General features: G+C 43.7%; 1 protein-coding gene across 3 annotated transcripts in view; it reads right to left on the reverse strand.

Moving 5' to 3' along the window:
• The window catches only part of PLPP3 (phospholipid phosphatase 3), a 118977-nt gene that overhangs the window by 48977 nt on the left and 54504 nt on the right, over positions 1–15496 (reverse strand). For all 3 annotated transcript variants that reach the window (XM_016159912.2, XM_016159911.2, XM_016159913.2), the window contains exon 5: positions 10036–10212. In XM_016159912.2, coding sequence (XP_016015398.2) covers positions 10036–10212 — 177 coding nt within the window. The remainder of the gene's footprint in view (positions 1–10035; positions 10213–15496) is intronic.

The raw sequence follows: 15496 nt of genomic DNA on the forward strand, positions 1-15496 counted from the left end.
TGCACTAAGACCATGATGGTATCTAAGATGGAGAAGGAGTTCGAAAGGCTGAAGAGAGCCTGAAAGCAGGACTACCAGTCAGGACACTATTGCAGAATCTAGAAGGGGATGAGTCCCGAATTACAGCCATGCAGTGCAGACAGACAAGATGAGATGACTTTTGAAACGTTGAGGACAACTGCAGTGGGCAGAGGTATACGTGTGCAGAGAGAGGTAATGCTTTTCTCTCTGTCCTGTTTTCACCTCTAGAAATCTTTGCACTTGTTTCCATCAAAACTCCTTAAGCTGGGGTAACTGCTTATGAAAACAATTACAGCTCTGCTTTCCTCTGACTTCTACTGTTTTGGCATCCTTTGAATTCATCTTGCGGAGATGGTTCTGACCTCCTCCTAGCTCAGAATGGCAGGCTCTTCTGTGATTCAATTTACGCAAGCACTCAGGAGAATGTAGCGCTTCCATCAAGAGCAAAACAACGCACAAACGAGGCAACTCCAAACTGGAGGGATCCCATTCACTGTGATGAGGTGCTAAGATATATACAGGGCGTCTGCCTGCAAGAGCGACTGTCGTTATTACACCATTGTGTCAGCATCGCCCACTCCCCATCCAATACACCCAGCACTGGTAAAGGCTTTTTTGCCTTTTGGAGTAAGACAGACTTTTCTTCAAATCCAAGTGTTGCCATTTTCAGCTAATTACCTAAATGAGGGATACATTACCTAGTTCTGAGGGTTACTCTAAGGATAGATGACATAACGAAAGGTACAAGCGTGGCACATCGCCTGGTGCCCGGTAAAAGGTAAAGAAACAAGAGCCATCATCACTGGCTCGTGTGTTCAGGGCCTACTCATACAAAGTCACTTCTCTTCTCTTTCCCCTTGTGTGGAAAGCGAAGAAAGAAGAGATAGAACTAGAAAAAAGGAAAAAAAGAGAGAAGAAAATAGGAATGGACTGAGGAGTGAACGAGCATGTGAAAGCCTGTACAGATTCAAGCCAGACATGAAGACCACGTATGTATTGGGAATTTTCCATTAGGTAGATAGGACTTGCTCTCAAAGCCCTATAATTTCTGGGGCTATTTTGGAGAATGAGTCAGCACAATCAACAAGGAAGAAGCTCTGATATCTTGTTGCCGGCATGCACCGGCTCTGGAGAAGCCAGCCTCTCAGAGTTCCTGTTAGGGCAGTGCCTGGCTGGTGGTCACCAAGAACCTAGCTGGCTAGAAATGAGAAGTCTGGTGACAGCCAGGTTTCTACTCCCATTGCTGTGGATGGCCATGTCAGCAAATTCTCAGGGTCATTGTAATGGCAGATTATGATAACAAAATTGTCCTTTATGTGTTTCAGGAGTTCCTGAGTGGTTTCAACTCCTGAGAGGGTGTAAGTGAACTCCTCGAAGATAGGAATCATCTCTTTATTCACCAGGATTTTTTAAAAGCCCCTGTTAAGCTTAGATGCCAGTGCAGATCAGATAAGTATAAAAGCATAAGACTCTTGGAGTCTTTGAACCAGAAGAAAACTGAGAGTTGTCTATTCTGGTCTCTCTCAAAGTGTCATCCTCAGAATGTCTATTTCAAAAGCAGAATCCTGGGCCCACCCCAGACCTACTGATAGTGTGGCCTGGAATCTGCATTTAACAAACATTACTGGTGTTTGTTACGCAGACTAAAGTTAGGAGAGCCATTAGTGGGTGATCTGTAGAGATGAACATATTATCTCAAATCCTAGACCTGCCACTTTTTGGCTGAGTGTCTTAGATATCTTGTAATCTCTTTGAGAGCAGCTCCTTTATTTATATACCGGGTTTCATTAATACCCTCCTTGAGCCACCCTTACTTTCTGTATGTCACAAACCGTATGTCACAAATCATATTGAACTTCTAATGACCTTCTGTCTTAGCATTAGGTATAGGGTATAATACATAACACTTTAAATGCTATGTCATGTTTCCCCTTTAGACTGTGAGCTACTCAAGGGAATGAAATGTGCTCAGAGCCCAGTAATTGTAGTTCTTAACTAATCTAGTCCACCCCAATGTCGGGAAAGACAGCATGTGCTGCTCCTTTTGCATACAATACAATCCTGTTCCTGGGCCCTGGGATTTCCTTTTGGCAATGCCTTCTACCATAATAAGCCGTCTATAGATTAAGAAATAATTTTCTTTGCAGGAGAAAGCCTTGGGACAGGGCTCACCCTCATGCCTTAAGTATAGTAAGTGTCTGCAGAAAAGCCATCTTTGCTAGCCCTGTTTTTAGACTAAATGGGAGTTACCTGGCTTCAATCATTACTTCAATATGTACAGTAAAGTATTTTCAGCGGCTTTTGGCACTGGAAATTTGTGTGATTTCCTAATGTATCTGAGAGGGAAAGAGTGTCACGCTAGGAGTCAGGATCTAGTCCCAGAATTGCTACTGCTGTGTGACCCAGGCTAAGCCACACTCTTGCCTAGGCTTGACCTGATACAAAACAAAGAGGTTTATAATTTCAGATGATGGATCTGCACTGTATTTTGTACAAATGTTACTTAAAAATCTACCTTTCCATAGTTATTGTAAGGCTCAAATGTGAAAGCACTAATAAAGAGCTATTAAAATCCTACCCCAGTTACCAACATTCATGATCATTTTACTACTGAGCAGGGTAAAGGTAATCCCCCCCAAAAAAGAAGGAAAATTTGAGCAGCAGAGGAGAAAAAGTTACAGGAAATTCTAAAGGAAAGTAGAGATCTGTGTCCTGCTGAGGCGCCTCACAGGAAGACACTTCTAGGCTATTGTGAAAAAAAGGGTTTCTGGTAAGGAGGACTCAGAGGGCTGACAGTTCTGTCAATGCGGTGCTAGATCCAGGAGGAGCCAGAGTTCAGGAATGTGGTACTCAAGGACGACAGGGGTTGGCCAACGGCAGAGACACCCACTCCCAGAAACCCCTCTTTTTGAAGCTAGAAGGATAAAGGGGGCCACTCTTTATTGAGCTCATCTCTCCCATTATCCCACAAGCTCCATTGTTTTGAATTTCTAGGGTCACAAGACATACCACACTCTCACCTATCTCCAAGTTTGTGTTATTCCTTCTGCATGGAACACCCTTCTCCTTTACATCTCGAAGACAATGTCTACTCATCTTTGAGGAACCACTTCGACTAACAATTTTTTCTAGTCTGACAGTCTCAAAAAAAAAAAAAATGAACTATCCCCTCTGTTGTGCCTACACTGTCCCCGCACTGTCCCCAGCCGAAGGTCTCATCCTAGCAGCTATGCCCTTCAATTGTACATTCGTTCAAATGTTTGTCCCCCTAGATTAGTGTTTTTCAAATTGTTATGTCACAAACCATTAGTAAGTTACCAAATTGATATACTAGGTGGTCACCACCAGCGTTTCTAAAAGTTAAATTAAAAATATTAGAATGTATCACACAGTAAGGGTAAGCCTTATTTTGTGAAATGTTTTAGTTATGTATTTATTATGGATTGCGGTCAAATCTTGGAAAGCTATTGCACTCTAAGCTCTTTAAGGACTGACTCTTTCTGGAACCAAATCTTTAAACATAGCCTAGTACTTAACACATAACACATAATCGATGTGTTGCATGTGCCAAACATGATACATCTTTTATTCACTGAATCCTCAATCCAAAGATCATCTGAAGTTATTACCATCCCCACTTCATAGAATGGGAAAAAGCAGCTGAAAGGAAATGACCTCCCCAATATGCCTAACTGGCAAGCATTGGAATACAACTCCCCTTTCTGATTCTCTGCCTCATCATCCACCCCCATTCATCTCAGCAGGGGAACGCAAAAGGAGATTTTAGAAGGACTTTGCAAACTGTGGGATACTGCAAAGATACCATCACCCTCTATTACAGGTCAAAGTTTACTTCTGCCTTTGCTTCCTTCTCTCTCCCACATTCACATTCCTGGCATCCCTGCCCACCTGAGTGAGAGCCTGGGTGGCAAAGAGCTAGGCTTTTGCAGGGCCAGAAGAGATTTGAGATGTCATTTCATCCATTCCCCTGTGCCCAGGCAGAGTAGAAGCAACTCAATGGGAAGAGATGGTAATCTCTCCTGTTGGAGAAGAGAGACCTCACAAATTCATGGCATAGACCAAGCATGTTTGGAATGTACTGTTTTAGTCCTTTGAGATAGACTCAAGACCCTTGGGCTCTGGTTCCTACTCTGCTACTGTGTCCCTGAGCGTGTCACACTCTCTCTGTACCACAGTTTCCTCTTGAGGGAGTTGTCATCACTGACCTCTTCTTCACATTCACATTCTTGCTTGCCTCTTTACCTCACTAGAGCAAAGACAAAGAATGCCCCTGCCCTTCCCTACATCCTGGAGGAAGATAGCAGCACACAAAAGAGTGACTGCTAGCGGAGCCCCACCCCCTGTGAAGAGGAAAACCAGGAAAGACTCTGCTGTGTGTTTATGAAATTCACAAGCAGCTGCTTCCTCTGCTGCACTCACAGCAATGGCGGCCTGGCCCTGCCCTGACCCCTTCCAAGGGCCCCATAATTTGCCATCTGTTAGAGGGTCAAGGGAGGAGGGGACCAGATAGGCCAGTTGTCACCAGACAGGAAATGAACTGATGTCTGTCCCTTCATCCAAGTCCCAGGATTACTCCAGGGGGTGGGTATGGTGAGCTCAGCTATAAAGTTCACATCTTGGTAGGAGTGACTCTGTGTGTGCGCATGCATATGCAAGCTCATGCGCGTGCACATGCACATGTAGGAGGGAGAGGGACTGAGAAGGCCAGTATGTGCCTGTGTTTACACTGGCCTGTCTGTGTGTCTGTGGTTCTGAGTGCAGGTGAGAGATGGAGAGGATGTATCTGGGTATGATGAGGTTCGTTCATGTGCCTCTGGGTCTCTCTGGGCTCTGGCTCTCTACTCTTGTCTTATGTACCTCCATCCACATGTATGAATGTATCAGTGTGTGGGCCTATCTGACCCTATGTGCCCATATATATCTTCGTATCGAGTCCATGATGCTGTGTAGGTTTTCTGTCTGTGTTGGGTGCCATTGTCTTCCCTCTCTGAAAAAGGTTTAACTAGTGAGCTGTCGGGGGAAGGAAACCAAACCTGCTTCTGTTTGACATGTGATGTTTGCCTAGACATGTCTGCTTGCTGTGACAGGATTTACTCTCAACAGACCCAGGTAAAAGTGCTTGGCTGTCTTGGCCTGATGCCTAAGGCTCTGTGGTGACTAAGCCAATATTCTAGGATGCTGCACTAGTTGGGAGCTTAAAGATTTGTCATGATCTCCTAATAGAGGCCGCCTTCATGAGCATTATAGGAAAATGGTTCCATCTCAGAAGACAAGGCCAGCTCAGTTATTACAAAGTCAGTTGTGCCATAGAATCTCTGGCAGAAGACCACGAAGCTCCAAGATCAGGGCTTCTAAGATCAAATTCAGTTGAGGAAACTTGGCTCAGAAGGGAAGTGTCTGCCTGAGGTCACAAGCTAATTCATCACTCATTCTTTAACTAATGCTTATTAAGCACCTATTATGTGTCAGCTACTGTACTAGGTGCTGAGAATGAGTAACCAGAAAGTTAAGCTACAGATTCTACTATTAAGGTACCACATATCTAGCTGGGGAGACAGACATATAAACAGGCAGTTATGACAGAACCGAGATAAATACCATAGCAGGAAAAACATGCGAAGGGCCATGGAAACACCAGAAGAAAGTTAGACAATTTGCCTTCAGGGAAGACAGAATGAAGGTATGGTAGACTAAACAATGTCCCCCAAAGATATCCCTGTCCTAATCCCCAGAACCTATAAATATGTAACCTTACATAGCAAAATAGACTTTGCAGGGGTCACTAAGTTAAAGATCTTAAGATGGAAAGATTATGCTGGGTTATTCAGGTGGGCCCAAGGTAATGACACAGGTCCTCATAAGAGAGGCAAGAAAGTCAGTCACAGAAGGAGACATGGCAATGTAAACAAAGGCCAGAGAAAGGAAAAGAAAGATTTGAAGATGCTATGCTGCTAGTTTTGAAGGTGGAGGAAGGAGCCACAAGCCAAAGAACATAGGCAGCCTCTAGAAGTCACGAAAGCCAAGAAAACAAATTCTCTCTAGTGCCTCCAGAAGGAACGCAACCCTCGACTTTAACCCAGTGAGACCCCTTTTCGAATTCCAAAGTCAAGAACTATAAGAAAATGAATTCGTACTGTTTTACATCCCTAGGTTTGTGGTCATTTGTTAGAGCAGCAACACGAGAAACGAACATTGAAGGCTTGGACCAGAGCTGAGGTGAATGCTCCACCGATGGGGACAGCTATGTAAGGTAAAAGCTCAGTTATCGGAAAATAGTGACAAGTTTGATGTCCCTGAGAGGAGCAGGAGACGGAGCCCTTAAAAGAAGACTGGGTCTGGCAGAGGGGGCCCGTGTCTGACCACCTCCTGGCTTCTCTATCTTCTCTCCCTGTAACTTAACCCTTATTGTTTTTTCTTGTGTATATATGTATATATTTTTAATTTTTCAATTGCAGGTGACATCCAATATTATTTTATATTAGTTTCGAGTATACAGCGTAGTGGTTAGATATCATATAATTTACAAAGTGATCCCCCTGATAAGTCTAGTACCCACCTGGCACCATACATAGTTATTACAATGCTATTGACTATATTCCCTATGCTGCACTTTACATCCCCATGACTATTTTGGAACTGCCAATTTGCACTTCTTAATCCTTTCACCTTTTTCATTCAGTACCCCTAATGCCTCTCCCATCTGGGAACTTAATCCTTCTTAGTCCCTTCAGTGAGGACAATAATGGATACAGGATTCAATATAGGATTTTGGGGGGACTGAAGAAGATAATCTGTGTAAAGTACTTAATGTAGTGGCTGGCACCTTGAACTCTCAATACAGGTTACAAATATTATTTCTCTGTTAAGTTAATGGGGAGTTCAAAGGTGCTTGGCAGAGTGGGAAATGGACTCTGGGTTCTTGGCATTCCGTGCCATGGCCTTGTACCATATCGCACTCTCTTTCTTGGTCCTCCTAGCCAACCACTGTGTTTCAAGATCTATTCAGTACAGCCATATTTATGGATGATAAAAGAACTTGGCTTTTCCTGGGGTTTACCTGGACAGTCTATAAGACTCAGCAGAGCAGAGCCACAGGTTCCTGCTGAGGCTGTGAGAGTTATGCTGAACAACTCCAAAAAAGCATCCAATAAAGCTGTAAAACCTGTGAGACAGATGCCCTTTATCCTCCTCAGACGTCCCTCTCCTGAGCATGCGGTGTCCTCAGATGGCCTCTTAGTCCCCCAGTCCCATTTCCAGGGTCTCGAGCTTTCCCTGTTTTCCTCACAATCAAAACCGCTACAACGGATCTTACACAGGAAAGAACCCACTACCTTCTTTTTCTCAAGCTGAGTATTCTAAAGCTCCTACGCTGACTAGCCGCAGCTCCTTGCCCTGGCCTCTCAAATGGCTTAAATGAAGTGGATCACTCAGTGCTGTGATTCTAAGCCATTGAGGACCATAAGTTCCTGAGTATCAGGTTGGGTATTAGGTATTTGGAGACAAATAATAAATAAGATTGAGTCCCTGACCTCATGGGTTTGCCGCTAAAAGGACAAAAGACAAGGAAAGATATTTATCACTCCTTTCCAAAGCACCTTTACCCTGTAAAACAGGCTTTCAAATGCAAGGCAATGAATGACTATACCAGTTCATAGAGTTGGAAAGGCCCTTGTGACACCCTTAAATGATTCTCTTTAATCAACTGTCTACGTTGTTAATGCCTCAGGTTAACTCTGGCTCACCTCAGAGCCAGTGATCATCCTTCCTTGCCAAGTGCAGAAGGCAAAGCTTTGGAGTCAGTGAGCATCTGAGAGCAGGTGTCAATTAGCTCTGACCTTGGATGACTTGAGTCATCTCTTTGAGCCTCAGTTATATCATCTGTAAAATGGTTTCATGGGCCTAAAAGGAGACAATGGATAAAGGATCTAGAACACAGTGCCAGCACCGAGTAGGAGCTTTACAAACGCTAGGAGCTTTACAAATGCTAAGACTAAATTCCTATCCTGTGCTATAGTGGCCCTTCATTTCCCTTCTTGAAAATAAACTCTGGTCATCCTGGACATTTTTTCTAATTGTGCCCAGTCAGTGCTCCAGGATATAAAAGAGAAAAAGGTTACAATGGATGCCCCATCTTTTAATTTTTTTTAATTGGGGGTGCAGGCGACTCTAATTAGGGCAGTGGTGCCAATGAGAAAACATAACAGCAGGCCCTGTGGGGCGCCTCCTGCCCAGAAGGGCACAGTCAGCAAAGGGTTACCCTTTAGTGCATACGCCCACCCCCAACTGTCACTTCACATTAAAGGGCCAAGAATCAGAGAACAAGCAGGTCAGTGACAGTTGCTCTCATTAACAGCTTGCTCCCCCAATTTCTCTCCCTACTGGACTTGACTGAAAAAGAAGAGCAAGAGAGAGAGAGAGAGAGAGAGAGAGAGAGAGAGAGAAGCAATGAATAAAGTCATCAATACGGTCAGCCCCTCAGTTTAGGATTCCCACACCAGGTTGGAAAGCAGTTCAGATGCTACCTTCTTCGTGGTACCCACTCTGATTGCCCCAACTCCCTGTCTCTCTCCTTGCCCACTGCACACTGAGTCAGGCTATCGGCTGCCTGTTGAAACACCTTGTCTGTGTCTCAGTTACATCCCCACTTTGTACTGTAACTGCTGTGCTTGGCTTGGCTATGAGAGTGACTAGACTTGGATCTCCTTGGAAGCGAGGGCTATACTTTATTCATATCTCTGTGTTCAAGAGAATGTCCCTTACAGTGTTGTCAAGAAAGGGTAGATCAACTCATTGACTCTAGCATTTTGCCGATTAAGCATAGATTTACTTACTCTGAGCTAGGACCCCTAAGAGGCCTTGGTGGTAAGAGGGAGAATAACATATATGTTATATACGGTCCCTGACTCCAAAAACCCACATTCTAAAGGGAGACACACATTAATAATTTCAACATAGATAAACGCTATCCTGGAGAAAGAGGAGAGGTTGCTGTATAGAGATGTGAGGCTGTAGCCAGCCTTAGAAATCAGGAAAGGACAGGGGCTGGTTTATATCTCTATTGTTCATAATTCTTAGTGTGAATGAGCAAGGGTTACACTAATAACCATGCAACCTACACGTGAGGGGTGCTTAAACATCCAGCCATTACTGTATTCTGAGATTCCTGATAGAATGGGGTGAGCTCCCCCGAGTAGGGCCCAAGAAAGCATAAATACTCAGGCATATTTGCTGAATAAGCCCTTCAAAATCTCTAGTAGGCAGGAAAAGCAGAGATTCTTGAGGAGATGGAGGTTCAGAGAGGTGGAATACTTTATCCCACACAAACTGAGATCAGGAATGAAGTATGTGGAAAGGGTAACACGTTCACATTTGGGGCAAATTAGAATGTGACCCATCCCAAGGCCATTCTCTCTAGGGAGCTCTGTGATGGGTGAGGCCCTCAGACTGGAGGAGGCCTTAGACTTCACCAAACTCCTTCTTCTCCAGCCAACATTGAGGTTAGGGTCTGACCAAGTCACCCTAAAGATCACAGTGGGACAAACAAAAGTTTTACAAGAAGCTGAGAATTTCTAATGAATAGTAAGTGTCCACCAAAGTAGCATGTGAGCACTATGAGTCAGAGACTTAGGCTTGCCATGTGACCTGGGGCAAGTTGCTTCCCCTCTCAAACCCTAAATGTCCTCATCAATAAAGTGGGAGAGTTGAACAATATATAAGCTCTCTTCCTATTGCGACATTCTATGAGCCCAAACATGCCATTGTTTAAGGAACAGAGGATTTACAGACCCTGCTGGATGAAAACTCACGAGCTTGAAAGAAGCAGTAATTATTCTCATTTTACCGACGATGTCCTGGGGTGGAGTGACTCTTCAGATACCAAGCAAAGAAGAGGATGGAGAGCTCCCTGGCTTTGGTCACTGAGCTGGAAACATTTAACAAGCAGGCAGACAGACCAGGGCTCTGCTTGCATACTGAGGACAAAATGCTACTTACTATGCAGCAGGCCACCAGGGCTCCTTGAGCAAATCCTGCCAGGACATCGCTGGGATGGTGCTTGTGGTCAGATACGCGGGACAGTCCTGTGTAAAAGGCCATCATGATCAGGGTGAACTGCAGGAGGGGCCGGAGCAGACGGGCACCTCGCCAAGTGAAGCGGGCCTGCAGGTACAGCTAGAGGGTGGAGATAAAATAAACAGACATTCAGTGACTCGCCATTCACCTGCATTATAACACCAGGTGGACACATCCTACTTTTCCAGTAAATGGAACCATCTGGACCTTGGGTGTGGCATGTTGTAGAAACGGCATTCAACTTGGACATGCCCTTAAGCCAGTTATTTAAACCTTTAGCCTTAGTTCCTGTACCAAAAAAAATAAAAAAGAAATGGAGCTTTTCTAGGGAGATAAGCTAGAGAGTTCTGAGGAAGATAACACATGGGAATGGTCTTAGCACATTGTCTGGCACATTTTAGACACTTTATAAATGTTAGTTCCCTTTTCTCTTCTTCTTAATTGAAACTAATTGAAGAATAGTAACCAGAGTTAGTAAAAGTTTCTTCTTTACAACTGATAACTCATTTAAGGTATTTGGGTTTTCCTGAAGATTGCGGCTAGGCGGTCCCTATACCATGTGTTTCTCAGGATTGCCCATGGAAATAAGATGTCTGATGATAGGGGAGGTCATCATGAGTCACAAAGGGATGCTTCTGCTTTAGAAGAAAGCAACTCTATCAAAGGACAAGTTTCTAAGTCATTACTGGGGACTGTACCTTTCGAATCGGAAAGTAAGGAAACACATAAACCAACCGAACAATGCCAGAGAGCTTTCAAACAGAGGTTGACAGACACTGGGCTGGGTGGGGTAGGAGAGTAACCTGAAGAAAAATGGAAGAAAAAAAAAAAAAACACCTCTGGCCGGAGCAAAAAAGTTGAAATGACGTCAACTGGGCATTGTCCCCCATAGTTATCTTGCTGCAGTTTCCGTTCCAACCTCTGGGCACAACCTACTTTCCAGGTTCCTGTGGGAACTTGGGAAACGAGGGGGAAGAGGCGACGAGACAAGGGAAACTTCCGAGTACAAATCAAAGCAAAGCGCTCGCTTGGAAAGACCAGGAGAAAGGGGAAGAGAGTGGAGGGGAGGGGGCTGGTGGCCTAAAGATAGACTCTGCCCTTCCTGAGACAAATGGACACCTTCCTTTTGGTGGTCAGGAAAGATCACTACACCAGAGGCCAGAGTTGAGGAGACAGAAGAGTGGAAGATTCCAGTCACTCTTACCCTTGCGGAAAGAGTGTCTAACACTGAATCCCCAATTACCTGGGAAACAAATTCAAAAATCCAGGCCTGGGAAACAATAAGCAACTTTATAATTATTCTGAAACGTATTATTGGGAAATTTAAGAACAACAAATGGAAAAATAACAAAGAGAATGCATCAATATTGTTGGCTGTGAAACAAATGATAAAAAAATCAATGGTTTTTCATATATAAAAAAATAACCAATTAAAGACCTAAAAGAGGTAAAATCATTGTAAGAGCAAAGGTGATTGAGTAAAACAGTAATTAACTTACAAAGAACCACATAGAGTTTTTATAAAGTAAGGGTCATAAAGGACTATTTAAAAAGAGAGCTAGAATATGTATTTACAAGAACATTCATTTTAAAGACCATTCAACTTACAAACTCATAAATTGACATGTAAATTCAATCAGATTCTCATAGATATCCTATAAATATTTGGGGGAAAACTTGAAAAAATTATTCTAAAAATTACCTAAAAGGCTAAACCTGGGGGCCCAAACAAGGGAGGACTAAAGTAAAATAAAACAAAACAAACAAACGAATAAATAAGCTAATTAGCCAGCCAGCTAGCCAGGTGCTATGATAGGTGCTAAGGACATAGAAATAGGAAGTTATAATTCCTGCTCTATGGAGCATACAGTTGGAGGGATACATGAAAACAAAAATAAGTGTGCTATGGGTTTTACGGGAACTATGAAAGAAGTTGGGGGGCAATTGCTAAGTAAAAGAGATGCTTGACTTGAATCCTAAAGATGAAGAGGTGTTTGCTAGGAGTTAAGGGGATAAAGCTGAAGAGGGTGTATGGGGAACCGAGGCTGGGGGTTCATGAGAAACAGGGCTACAGAGGCAAGCAAGGGCTATTCATGAAGGGCACTGGATGGATGTCTAACTAAGGAACTTGGCCTTTAGTTAGCAGGCCAGTCTTTCTTAAACCAAACCATTCATGGAGTACTAAGGGCCTCTTTAAAAAAGACTGGTAAATGCTCTATACCAAATCCTATTTTTATCACTTATAATATTTATTATTTTTAGAGAACATCTACTTGTTGAGTCCCAAGTGGGACATGTTACTGTATGTAAGCAATGGTAACAAACTGAATGGTTTTAAGCAAGGCAAGCAGTATAGTAAAAAATACTCTGCAGGTTAAAGGCTAGTCCCTCATTTTAGTTAAAATAACCCAACAGCAGACTCTACAATCATGAATTAAAAGCTCCCTTCCTTTGGGGAGTCGGGATGGGGATGATGTTGGCGTAGCTCCAACTAACACAAGTCTTTGGGACAAAGGCAAGTTCAGAGAATAGTCCACTAGTACTGTGCCCACTATGATCTGATCTCCCTCTAGCAAGTCTTGTCGATGGATGGGGTGGGGTGGGTAACAGAAAGAGCACAGGTTTTCATTAGAAAAACCTCACTGAGCTTCAGTTTTCTCACACTTAAAATGAGTGTAACAACCAGTCTGTTAACAGGCTATAGTATACATTGGTGATAACGTAGATAGAGTGCCTAGGGCCACATGATGCTCAATCGACATTTTATTTTCTAACCACTTTTTAAAAATTTGAACCTACTAGCCCCAAGATTTCCTAATTTCCCTCAACTGAAAAATCTGCAGGTCTTCAGGAAATGCTTGTTCAAAATCCTCCAGCACTTCCTCTTGCCTCTTCCAAGTGGGCTTTAGGTCATAGGCCTTGGAAATCAGGGTGGGGCACAGGAAGGGTGGGTTTCCCAACCGGAGAAGGCATACATCTCCCCTTCTACTGACTCAGATACTTAAGGCTGGAGCTTCATGAAAGAAAAAAAATAAATATATGAGAGGAACTCGAGGGGAGAGGAAGAGACTGGCCATCAGAATAGCTTCAGGAAGAGAGTGCTTATAAATGAGAAAGGAGTAGGGAGCTATGGGGAAAGAATCTTTTGGGAAAGCAGTCATATATGGAATTACAGTCTGTGGCGGGAAGCTTGTACCCACCCCCACTCCCCCCCAACCTCCCCCCCTCCATTTCCACCAGTAACTATCACATTAACAGAGAAATGTCTCAAGATCTTGGAACTGACCCTTGTGTCTGCAGCTGGGGCTTCAGGGGAAAGTACAGCAATTGTAAAGTGAATTTTGGGGTGAGATAGCCCTGATTCCAGTCCTGGCTCTGCCACTTAATAAGTGTGTGGTCACTTAACTTCTCTAAACCTCCTCATCTGTGAAACAGGTAGAAAAGTATTTTCTTCTCAGGGTTGCCAGAATCAAATGAGACGACACAGGATCCTGCCTGGCATAAGACAGGCACTCGAGGCACTCTTCCAGAAATCCACGTCAGTCACTCTTTTGCATTGGTAAATGAGATTTACTCAATGACTTTGGCTGATTACACCTAAACAAATCAATTACTAAAAAGATTGCACAATGACCTTCCACCCAGTGGCTACTTCTGATTTGATAAGTAAGCTGAGGCAACAAGTTTTGAGGTTGATCGAAGGACCTGATAACTCCCTCCATCCCACAATCTAGCTGCTAAATAAACTGGATCTTGCTGGTTCATAATCCAGTCTCAGGAGCCACTCCAGGCCAGAAGCTTGTGCCTCACGAGGATCAGTGAGCAGTTTCTGGAGTGCCCTGCTGCCTTGGAAACCTGAGCCTGGGGACACTATTTGGGTCAGGAGGTTCTTTTCATTCCCACTCCACAGGGACAGGTACCCCTAGTTCAGGAGAGGGAATCAAACCTCCTGACCATAAGGTCGTTACGTCCCTGTCCTGGACCAAACAGCAAGGAGACTTTCCCGGAATCGGAATTCCTGTGGGGGCTTCAGCCAAGTCCTAGAGAAAAAGTGGCTGGAAACGGGGTAAGCAGAGCTGGAGAGAAAACTAGAAAGCCTAAATCACCCTGACCTCTCATAGTGGTCAGCAGTCCTAGGTTCTGTCTGATCTGTTTTCACTTCCCCATCTGAGGGAAAATCTCTGGGCTAGGAGAATCCACTTCCTAACCATTAGTATGACACTGCAGAAAGTGGGAAGTGTTTGACTTACAATCAGAGCAACTAGATGTGAATCTCTCCTCTGCTACATATCAGCTGTATGCCAAGTAACACTGCTTCTCTGAATTTCTGCTTTCTCGTAAGAGTTGTTCATTTAAAAAGAAGAAAACATATTGTGAGCATTTGTTCCATTCAAAACTCTACAGAAGACACAGACATGAATAAAATAAGTCCCTATGTAAAAAAAAGAATATAATCTTAAAGTCCTTTTCTCGTACTAAGATTTTTCTTCCAATTGCTAAAACTACGGATTGCAGATACAAGGACAATTACAATAGAAAGGTATATGTCTGCGCTGCCATCACCACGACCAAATAATGTGTGTGAAAGAAAGTCCCTGGCACAGAGAACTCATTCCTGGTCCTAGCTGTGAAATGTGGGTCCTGTGGAATCCCAGCAAAACCTCCTTAGAAAGCTCTGGATGGATTCAAGCTGGCTCCTCTGGTCTGAACCAGCAGAGTCAGATGTCCAGTGAGTCACACTAAGTTCTTGCTAAGTCATCTGTGTTTCATTACTTGATTTGCATACTGGCGAAACTGGTCTGCACCATCCTCTCACTTCATTTTCATCACTCTTGGGACGGCTCTGCTAAAAGTGAAAAGGAGGCTTTTGCTCCTTCCTTGTGCCTCTGCCTGCTCGCTTCCTGGAAGTCTGTCCTGATCACTGACACCCACAGAGGGAAAGTTTCTCTCTCTCTCATCTCCTCCATGGCTTATGCTTGGCTCTGCTTCGTGTGTCTGGTGACTCATCTACATAGTATCGAACTGGAATTTATCTCTGGGAAGTTATTCAATTACTTTCAAGACAAAAAAGAAAAATTTAGTTGGCTTTTCTCCTCCTTGAGAAGGGAATCAGATCTTGTTTTCTGTCCCTATCAGGGAGAGAGAAAGATACTACCATTTTGCTAAGCACTAGACACCTTGCTAGGTGCTTTTAATGATATAACCCGCAATTGTCACAATCATCCTGTGAGGTGACACAATTGTGCCCATTTTACAGGTGAGGAGAACAAGGCCAAAAGAGGCCATGTCACTTGTTCAAGGTAAAAAAGAGCCATGATTTACATGGAATAAGATTTGACTCTAAGTTCATGCTCTAATCACAAAACCACCTGGCTTCCGTAGG

The sequence above is a fragment of the Rousettus aegyptiacus genome, unplaced genomic scaffold (assembly GCF_014176215.1).
Source record: "Rousettus aegyptiacus isolate mRouAeg1 unplaced genomic scaffold, mRouAeg1.p scaffold_m13_p_1, whole genome shotgun sequence".
In the NCBI taxonomy this organism is placed as follows: domain Eukaryota; kingdom Metazoa; phylum Chordata; class Mammalia; order Chiroptera; family Pteropodidae; genus Rousettus; species Rousettus aegyptiacus.